The sequence below is a fragment of the Pyrus communis genome, chromosome 5 (genome assembly GCF_963583255.1).
Source record: "Pyrus communis chromosome 5, drPyrComm1.1, whole genome shotgun sequence".
NCBI classification, from domain to species: domain Eukaryota; kingdom Viridiplantae; phylum Streptophyta; class Magnoliopsida; order Rosales; family Rosaceae; genus Pyrus; species Pyrus communis.
The window spans coordinates 20,337,108-20,347,786 of record NC_084807.1 but is presented as its reverse complement, the minus strand read 5'-3'; the positions used below and the strand labels follow the sequence as shown (position 1 = coordinate 20,347,786).

General features: G+C 35.2%; 1 protein-coding gene across 1 annotated transcript; it reads left to right on the top strand.

Annotated features, from left to right (window-relative positions):
- Window positions 1–214: 214 nt before the first annotated feature.
- Window positions 215–9,091, top strand: LOC137734375 (uncharacterized). The gene is made up of 8 exons (XM_068473653.1): window positions 215–244; window positions 1,059–1,382; window positions 1,482–1,568; window positions 6,332–6,536; window positions 7,241–7,933; window positions 8,151–8,458; window positions 8,562–8,813; window positions 8,900–9,091. Exons 1-8 carry the CDS (start codon window positions 215–217, stop codon window positions 9,089–9,091), a joined length of 2,091 nt encoding a protein of 696 aa, XP_068329754.1.
- The last annotated feature ends 1,588 nt before the right edge of the window (window positions 9,092–10,679 follow it).

Below are 10,679 nucleotides of genomic sequence, written 5' to 3'. Positions count from 1 at the left end.
TCTAAATATCTAGAAACAAGTTCACAATGATGGCTAGTCACAAGAACATTCGAAACTAGAATAGATTAAGCACAAAGATTAAGAACTAAACATGGCATGTAATCAAATAATAATCAACAAGATACTTCGGGAATAATCATGTTATGGCTTCATCATAAACCTTAGAAAAGTATTTTAGTTACACATAGTCATAATAGAAATCACAAAAGAAGTCATGGAAGAAAATAAAACCCGGAAAAGAATGGTAAGAGCACGCTAAACTGTCCTCCTTCACTTTGGACGAATTTTCTTGTGTATTTCGTTTCCCTTTTTATAGCCTAAGGCCCTCTCTTTATTCTAGTAAAAAGCCTCAAAAGTCTGATAAAAACTATCCTAAAAGAAAACAAACTCCTAAATAATTAATGAGACAAACTAGAAAAGAATCCTTCATGACTTGGGAAACACCGCATCTGATTTGCACCCCATATTTGGGGTCGATTTTTCTCTTGGAAAATTCTGTAAAAATATGGAAACGTAGCTTGATCTCTCATATTTCCAAGCATATATTGCATGCCTCTAGGAAAAATCGGGAAAGCCTCCAAATCTTCATTCTCCCACAGCTGCGCAATTCTGACGGGAAAACAACTTCTGCGGGATTCATTTGTGAAACTGGAATGAATGGCTCCATGAAAAATTATTAAATTCAGATACAATGATCTTCAGCATCTTAGCTTCCTTCTCCAATTGGCCTTGCATCAAAACTCCTCTGGAAAGTTGAATTATCGCCAAAAGCGTTCTAAGTGCGCAGATTGGATGTAACAGATAAAAGGAAAGTAATAAGGCTCCTTTAAGACCAATTCCTTAACAAAACATAGGGATAAATGATATGAAAACATGATAAATAATGCACCTATCACTAATCTTGCCTAGTCCTCTGTTTCATTAAGAAGAAGAAGAAGAAAAAAAACCACCTTTTGAACATTTTCTGATCTAAACTTGATTCTTAATAAAATGGAGCACAAAAGTATATCAACACTTGACACTTGCTTGTTTTGCGATTTTTAATCTGGCATTGGCAGTCATTTGCTCCGCTAGGAGGATATCTGGATTCACCCTTTCCTCCTCCCGAGGCACCTCAGCTGCATCAACAACCTCGGCTTGGAAATGATCCTGATATCTATAGTCATGAAATACTTGATCCTGGTACTGGTGGCTGCATTGCCTATAATACCGATAACCAAGCTGCTGCCATGAATCATATGATTCCCGTCACAGAAGAAATTCTGGCACACAAACAGCTAGATAGTTCTGTGCTTGGCAGTGGTGATCATGATGATGGTGAACCTGGTAGCGGCATTTCATCTGATTTTAATGATCCAGCTGTAGATGATATGATTCTTGAGGTAAGTATGAATACACGTTTTAAACATTGTGATGTGAACTTGGTCATACGAATTACAAGAAGTATATCTAATTTAACTTGTTCCTCATTCACTGTACAGGAGCTGCTGCTACAAGCTACTGGAGACTCAACTGATATATTCACAGACACTAATGTGATTGAAACTTTGAGTTCCATCCTTGATGGAGTACTAGTTCTAGTTGTTTTTTCTTTTTTAAATGTATGATTAAAATTGAAGGTCAAAACTTATCAATGACATATCTAAGTGTGAAACACCAAAACTTGTATCCTTGTTAATATGCTTTTATTATCATGTCATTGAGAATGTTGTATTGAAGGGAAAATATTCTTGTGAATGTGATTTATTTCGAACATTTGAATGTTGCATGGAGTATTCTGAATTGTTTTTTCATTACTTTTTTTGTAGTCTTCTTTAAAAATTGAATATAAAAAACCGAAAGTGTAAGATTGAATATATTGAGTGGTTCTGAAAATCGGATAGATAAGATTGAATATACAGTTGTGAAAGTTAAATAGAACAACTAAAATAGTTGTAACACTGAATGCTATATAGTATTAAAGCCATAGCGTTACTTTTGAATTGTGGTGAATATTTTATCCAATTTTTGTCACTAGAACACTGGCTTCGGGCATTTCAATGTCATGGCTGATAATGTAGTAGACCAAATGAAGCAATGAATCAATGAATGAGGCAAAGGAGAACTGGAATTTGAGATTTAAATTCGAAAAGGGAAGAATGATCAGAATTAGGTGTCACATAAAATATGGGATTCTTAGATTTTAGTCTTTAGCCTATCTCAAACTACTTAAGCAACATACTCCTCACCTGCAATGCCGAGATTTCTAAAATAAAAAAAGTAGAATAGAAAAAACTCTTTGCTAAATGCCAACATAAAAATATTATAGTAGTCAAAACCAATATAAAGTCTAGACCATTCTAAAATTGTTGTAAAAGTAAGTAAATAAACAAACTATTAGTCTAATAGCATTCATCTCTATTTTATTAATAGGTTCAAATTCATCTCCTAGAAAATTCTTTAACAGGTTAAAAAAATTGTAGCATTGTAAGTGGGTTGTACTCTCAACTATGAAGAAGTGAGGTTATACTGTAAAATCAAGAGAAAATATAATCTACACTCTTTTTAACCTTCTACATACTTCTGTTTAATCTGGTTAGTAGTTTGCTTTTGATTAATTCAATTTGACAACCAGAAATAAAATATAAAAAAAATGTGGGAGAGACCAAAAAGAGTATGTGAAGATTATCTCACTTCTAATTAACAATATAAATGGTAGTCAAATTTTCTATATGCATATGCATTGTCTTTTTTTTTTCTTTTTTTTTTTTTTTGGGATATGGGATTCATAGGCTCAATAATGATTTGGTCAAAGAATACATTTCATGCGACATATCACGTACCCATATATCATTACTGCATGAGTGTAATGAATGATCTAAATCATACACATACGTTGAAAAATTCTACAATCCTTCATCCGGATGTCTACTAACTCTTTGGTCCCACACCTCTCCACCTTGGTCGTTATCCAAGTTCGGACAGTTAGAACTACATTCTTGTCACTCTACTCTAAACAATTATTTATTGTGACTTGTGAGCTAGCTTCCCATGTATCAGACTCTAGAATGTTCTTGACTTCTCTCGATTGTATGTCTCCCTCCAAAAAATATTGGAGAAAGTTACTAAAGCTCAACCTTTCAAGTAGGGCTGATAAGATTCCCACGACGGGACAAAATGGATTATAAACTTAACTAACACATTGAAAGTAAAGGGAATCACCATCAAGAAAACTTGGTTTGGCTTGCAGCTCAAGAGTTAGGACTTGGAGTCTTTGGACTAGGAGAAAGAGGAGGGAGAAACATGCCTTAACTAGAGATTCTTTGAGAATGAATCATTCAACTACAAATATAGGTCGAGAACCTTAGAGAGAGGATTCTCTAATCCCCCAGCTTTATGCAGAGAACCAAAAGAAACCCAAAACAGAGTATTTTCCATAACTTCCCTCTGAGTATTCCAACCATGGTAAGCCTTGCTACCACCCTAGGAAGCTCAGATTATCCAACAGAAAACACCATACAATCGCCCAAGCTCTCTCTCTTTCATGCAAAACTTATATAACTTCTAGCTTCTACATTATGCCTCACTTGAGCAAGCCACTATTTGCTTAATCATGTTATCTTCGAGTCATTGATCCAACTGGGATATTTCCTAAGACATGATAATTCTTTCGAGATATTCCGGAACTTGGTATAAAACCAAACCAAGGAAGACAAGAGGACATTCTCAAAGCCTAAGTCCACCTCAACCTAAAAGTCCCTCAACACTACATGCCAGTATATAAATATTATAGTAATCAAACACATATAAAGTACAGACCAAACTAAAATTGTTGTAAAAATAAATAATAAATGAACAAACAATCGGTCTAATAGTATTCATCTCTATTTTACTAGGCTGGTTCAAATTCATCACCTAGAAAATTCATTACAGAAAAATTGTAGCATTGTAATTAATTCGTACTCTCAACTACGAAGAAGTAAGGTTATACCGTCAAATCAAGAGAAATGATAATATACACTCTTTTTAACCTCTTACATTGTGAGTTATCTCACTTCTAATTAACAATATAAATAGTAGTCAAAATTTCTATATGCATATGTATTGCCTTTTTTTCGATATGGGATTCATAGGCTTAATAATGATCTCATTGATCTAGTCAAAGAATACATTTCATGCAACTTGTCATGTAATCATATATCATAACGCATGGATGTAACGAATTATCTAAATTATACACATCTCTATATAAATATATACATATATATATATATATACATATAAATATATACATATATATATATATATATATATATATATATATATATAAAGCCAACATTGCTGTGAACATTGTTTTTGGAGTCACAAGCTTCCACAAAAATAAGTGGACAGAAATGCCCCCCAAACAAAAAAATTCAAAAGCAATCCAAAATAATGCAGGGGTATTTCCATCATATAAACAATATCTTTTTAATAATTAATTTTTTTTGTACAGTTTTTTTTTTAATTTCGTTTTGGTAATTAGTACCTCACAATAGGCTAGCAATAATGTAATTCAATCAGTTGTTTATTAAATATTATTTTCTCTATTTTTAAATACATTCAAAACATCTTAAGAGGCGCGTAGTGTCAGTTATAAAAAAAGTCTTTCGTTTGCGCATAACAATGTGATTCAATTACTTGTTAAATGATTTTTTTTCTTCAAACAAACGATATTATCTACATTAAAGGGGAGGGGGTGGGTTTAGCCTCACAATGGACTAAGAATATTGTGATTCAATTAGTTGTTTATTACATATTATTTTCTCTATTTTAAACACATTCAAAACATCTTAAGAGGCGCGTAGTGTCGGTTACAAAAAAGGTCTTTCACACGCGCATAATAATGTGATTCAATTAGTTGTCAAATGATTTTTTTTTCCCAAACAAACGATATTATTTACACTAAAGGGAAGGGGGTGGACTTAGCCTCATAATGAGCTAGCAATAATAGACTCAATCAATTGTTTATTAAATATTATTTTTTTTCTATTTTTAAACACGTTCAAAATATTTTAAGAGACGTGTAATGCTGATTATAAAAAAGGTATTTCGCACATGCATAATAATGTAATTTGATTAGTTGTCAAATGATATTTTTTTTCTTTTCAAACAAACGATATTATCTATACTAAGGAAGAGGGGGTTAGCCTCACATTGGGTTAGCAATAATGTGATTCAATCAGTTGTTTATTAAATATTATTTTCTCTATTTTTAAACACGTTCAAAATATCTTAAGAGCCATGTACCACCGGTTATAAAAAAAAGAAGGTCTTTCACACATGCACAATAATGTGATTCATTAATTAGTTGTATTATTCTATTTTTAAACACTTAAGAGGCAAGTAGTGCCAATTATTAAAAAAAAAAAAAAAATTCTCACGCGCATAATAATATGATTCAATTAGTTGTCAAATGAACTTTTTTTTTTTTTTTTTTGAACAAACGATGTTTTCTACACTAAGGGGGAGGGGGATAGGCTTAGCATCACAATGAGCTAGCAATAATATAATTCAATCAGTTGTTTATTAAATATTATTTTCTCTATTCTTAATGTAAATTAAATATAATGTAGATGGATATTGAAAGACCAATTTTATTATGTGGATTCAGCTACTTTAATTGGTTTTTGAGGGGTTTCTTCTAGCATGTTCGAATATTATTCGTTTACTTCAAATATTTGATTTTCTTTTTGTCATAAAAAAAATTATTAAAGCAATTAACGCATATAAATACATTTAAAACAAATAAGTCGAACGTAGCACGTTATAATTAAAAAAATGTCTTCTGCACATGCATGAGTGCGTGCATGAAGACTAGTCTGCTAAGAAATTCGACGATCCCTCGTACGGACGAATACTAACTCTTTGTTCCCACACCCCTTCACTTTGGTCATTATCCGGTTTTGACTGTTAGAACTACATGCTTGTCACTCTACTCTAAATAATTATTTCTTGTGACTTGTGAACAAAGCTCCTATGTTTCAAAGTCTAGAAAGTTCTCGACTTCTCCCAATTGTATGCTTCCCTCCAAAAAATATTGGAGAAGGTTAATAAAGCTCAACCTTTCGAGAGGGGCTGATAAGAGTTATAACATTCCCAAACTTAACTAACGCGTTGAAGCCATTTCCTTCACCATCAAGAAAACTTGGAAGACAAGGAGCACAGTGGCACTGACTTTACCTTTATATACAACTTCACTTGCTCTACTTCTTCTGCCTTGTTTTCTGAAGACAAAAACATCTGGCTTTCTTGTTCACAATTTTATAAAACATCTCTTCACCGAAAAAAAAAATTTATAAAACATTTGAAGGAGAAGGAGGAGGGATGGGAAAGCACCACCACCAGAACAACAACCGCACAATCGGCGCCGGACATGATGGCAGCGATCAGATTCCATCCCACTGACAAGGAAATGGCAGACTTCTTGGGGAAGAAGATGAGAAGTCACAAATCCCAAGCCTGCCACTTCCTCCCTGTCATCGATGTCTATAAGTCCGAGCCTAGGGCTTTGCCTGGTAACCCATTATTCTATCTCACATTTTCTTTAAAACCCAGGTATATATTATTTTTCACGGTATGATTTTCGTCCGTGCATAATCTTGTTTTATTTGTTCAAGACTAGGACCTCTTTTGGCGTCTAGGATTAGATTGGATGCAGGAGTTACTAGGCTGAATGGATGGATGTTGAATGAAGATATAGATGTTAGTTTCCGATATTTTGTGCCCAATTGAAGGTAGAAGATAAGTTAGTCATGGGGAAACTTGTCCCTTCCAATCCTTCCATGGTAGGATTAGGAGGGATCAGTTGGCTTGATGAATAATCCGTCTTCGACCTTCAACTTGGAAGTTGCATTCTTTTCTTCCTTCAACCTACTTTAAGGGATCGTTCAGTGTGAAGGATTGGATTGTGTTGGATATCTCATCGCATTCAAGGTATCTGATGGTATTAGGTGCGAATGGACATGAAGGAAACTTATTCCTTAAAATCCTGCCAATTTTGTAGTGATTGGAAGGAATAAGTTTCCTTATGAGTAATCCATCTTCTACCTTCAAAGTGGACAAAATTTCTTCATTTATCCCATCAACATAGCTTAAAGATTGTGAGTTGTCCAATTCGATCAAATCCTAGGCACCGAATGGACCTTGAATCTAATGAGTTATCCAATCCAAAATAATCTTTAGTCGTTATAAATTTTCATTATCTTGCTTTGTGTTGCAGAACTCATGTTTGCTGATTCTGCTTTTCAAGCTAAGGCGTGGTACTCCTTCAGCCTGTGTGATTACAAATACACAAATAGTCTTCGCTGCAACAGAGCCACAAAGCATGGCTTCTGGAAGATCACAGGCAAGCCGCAGGATATCAGCTCAAAATACTTCACTTGCAAAAAGAGGACATTAACCTTCCAAACCAAGACCTTCGAAGAAGGTGGGGCGTCTAAATCCGTTAGGACTGGCTGGATCATACACGAGTACTACTGCAGTAAACCTAAGCAGGGTTCTAGTCCCTGTCAGGAGAGGGATGTGAAGAGGGACTATGCTCTCTGCTTCCTGAAGTATAAGCCGGTTTATTCTAAGTCTGATAAAAAGAAGCCTGAGGGTACATCGGTCTGTGATGATTTAGCTGATCTTGGTAATTGTGGCTACATTGCCTCTAGTCCCGGAGATGATCACGCCGCTTCTGCTGCTGCAATGATTCATATGACTCCAGATACAGAAGTTTTGACATATAAAGAGCTAGAAGATGATCTACTTGGCAATGAAAATCATGACCATGGTGAACCTGGTGGCGGCGTCTCATCTGATTCTATTGATCAAGCTCTACGTGACATGATTCATGAGGTTTGGTTTTATGTCCCCGTATGTATTTATCTTGATTGTTTTTTTGTTTTAATAAACAGGGAATTGGAGGGAGGTTTCTGGATGTGTTGATCCTCTCTCCTTCATGACTAAGAGTAGTACTTTGTACCTTTGACGGGCATGAGCTAATCTTTTATGAAGAAAAAAGGAACTTTTTCGAACATTTTCTGATGTAAAAATGTCAATATGTGGCACAAGAAGTGTATCAAAACTTAACACTTGCTTGTTTTGTGATTCTTAATCTGGCACTTGGCAGTCACATACTCTGCTAGGAGGATATCTGGATTCACCCTTTCCTCCTCCCGAGACACCTCAGCTGCATCAACCATCTCACCTTGGAAATGCTCCTGATATCTGTAGTCATGAATTACTTGATCCTGGCACTGGTGGCTGCATCACCTATAATACTAATAACCAAGCTGCTGCCATGAATCATATGATTCCCGTCACTGAAGAAATTCTGGCACACAAACAGCTAGATAGTTGTGTGTTTGGCAGTGGCGATCATGATGTTGGTGAACTTGGTGGCAGCATTTCATCTGATTTTAATGATCCAGCAGTAGATGATATGATTCTTGACGTAAGTATGAATACACGTTTTAAACATTCTGATGTGAACTTGGTCATACGAATTACAAGACGTATATCTAATTTAACAATTGGCTTTTTTTTGTTGTTCTCAGCTAGGAAAAGAATTGGATTCACCCTTATCTTCTCCCGAGCCACCTCAGCCACATCAGCCACATAGGCCACACCAGCTGGGAAATGTTCTGGACATTCATAGTAGCAAATTCAGTCACTGGACATCTCCAATTGGGGATAATGATTCGTATGTTACTAATACAAATAACATTGCAACCAATTATGACAACGAACCAGTTATGAACATCGCTTATAATTCTAAAAATCATGCTACAAACGAATGGATTTCCGAGGTGAGAATGAATTTTTATTATATGAACTTAATATGGTGCATCAGAAGTACACTAAATTTTACACTTAAGCATGATTCTTCATCCAGGTTTATTCTCAGGCAGAAGAAAATTGGGGATCAACTTTTCAACCGTTTGATCAGCTACAGAATTACAGATTGCAGTCACCAATATTGTTCTCAAAACCGGGAGAGCTTCTGCATGCCAATAACTATATTGGATGCATCGAGTTGCAATCTTTAGCTATGGAGATTGCAACTCTTTCTCCACAAAGTTCTTGAATAACAGAGGCATCGTACACTTTTTCGAATGGCTCCAACCTATGAGAGTCATCGGGATGGGTGTGCGATGAGGGCAGTGGAGTAAACCAGTTATACTAACGCTGAATTACTCCGCGGATACGCAATAGATTATTCTGCATTAGCTATTGGAGAAACACTCCAATATCGTTAATGAACAACGGTACTCTTATTTGTAGGAGAATATCTAGATTATACCCAATAGATTATTCTGCATTAGCTTTTGGCCACTTATTCGTAAGTACGGACACTTATGTCCAGGAAAAGCAACACAAGTTAAGTAGTCTTTGACACAACATTGCTTTTGGACAATTATGTCCAAATCTTTGTTGTGTGTCACAGAATCCCCAAGTCTTGTATACTTCAACCTTGTTAGGTGAACTTCTGTTGGTACAAGGGCACACCAGGAAATGCAAACGATTGAAATGCTATCCGGAATTCTACCCTTCTCAGAACGTGACGAGTCCAGATAAAGTAACAATGTCTTTTCTCACAAGCATTATTTGAAGACGGTACTTCCTCTATCAACACAACGACATGTATTCCTCAGACGAGTAGCTCTCTATCCTACAAGTCAAACAACACACAACCGCAATATCCACCAACATCTTTCCCTGTCTACCCACATGGAGATGCTCCAAGAAGAATCCGAATGCAAGGCTGTGTCACAAAACAAGGTGACGAAATCAAGCTGAAAACATGAAGTGAATACTTTCTGGCTTTGTCCCCATGATTAAATGAATGCTCTTATGTTTATCCTTTGACTCCAATAAGCTATTTGGTATGTTCACTGAAGTACTTAATTTGATTTTGTATTTGCAGGACAGTGAAGCTGCTGCTGGCGCATTGTATTGCTTTCTGCTCATACCGTTTGAAGCAGGCATGGAATGTGCAACGAATTGAAGGGTTCTTTCAATTTCTGGGAAACATCTCCATTAAGCGACAAATCAAGTCGTCCATGGTAAAAACATTCCATTCCAACCAAGTCCTATGATTTTCAATCAAAGGCGGATTTGCATTGTTCCGCATTCACTGTACAGGTGCTGCTGCTACATGGCTGCTGGAGACTCAACTGATATATTAACATAACCAGACACTAATGTGATGCCATGGTTATGAAAATTGAAACTTTGAGTTCCATCCTTGATGGAGTACTTGTTCCAGTTGTTTTTTTTTTTTTTTTTTTTTTTTAATGTATGATTAAAATTGAAGGTCTAAACTTTTCAAAGACCTATCTTGAGTGTGAAACACCAAAACTTGTATCCTTGTTAATATATATTTATTATTATGTCATTGAGAATGTTGAATTGAAGGGAAAATATTCTTGTGAATGTGATTTATTTCGAACATTTGAATGTTGCATGGAGTACTTCGCATTGTTTTTTCATTACTTTTTTGCAGTCTTCTTTAAAAATTGAATATAAAAAACCGGAAGGGTAAGATTGAACATAGTGAATGGTTTTGAAAATCGGATGGAAAGGATTGAATATAAAGTTGTGAAAATTAAATATAACAATTAAAATAGTTGTAACACTGAATGCTATGTAATATTAAAGCCATGACATTACTT

Excerpts from the sequence above, each read along its gene's own strand:
- LOC137734375 (XM_068473653.1), top strand. The coding sequence starts at position 215 with ATGGAAGAAAATAAAACCCGGAAAAGAATG. Across the intron at positions 245-1,058 it reads ATAAAACCCGGAAAAGAATG|TCATTTGCTCCGCTAGGAGG; the intron begins GTAAGAGCACGC and ends TGGCATTGGCAG. Across the intron at positions 7,934-8,150 it reads AAACAGGGAATTGGAGGGAG|GAGGATATCTGGATTCACCC; the intron begins GTTTCTGGATGT and ends ATACTCTGCTAG.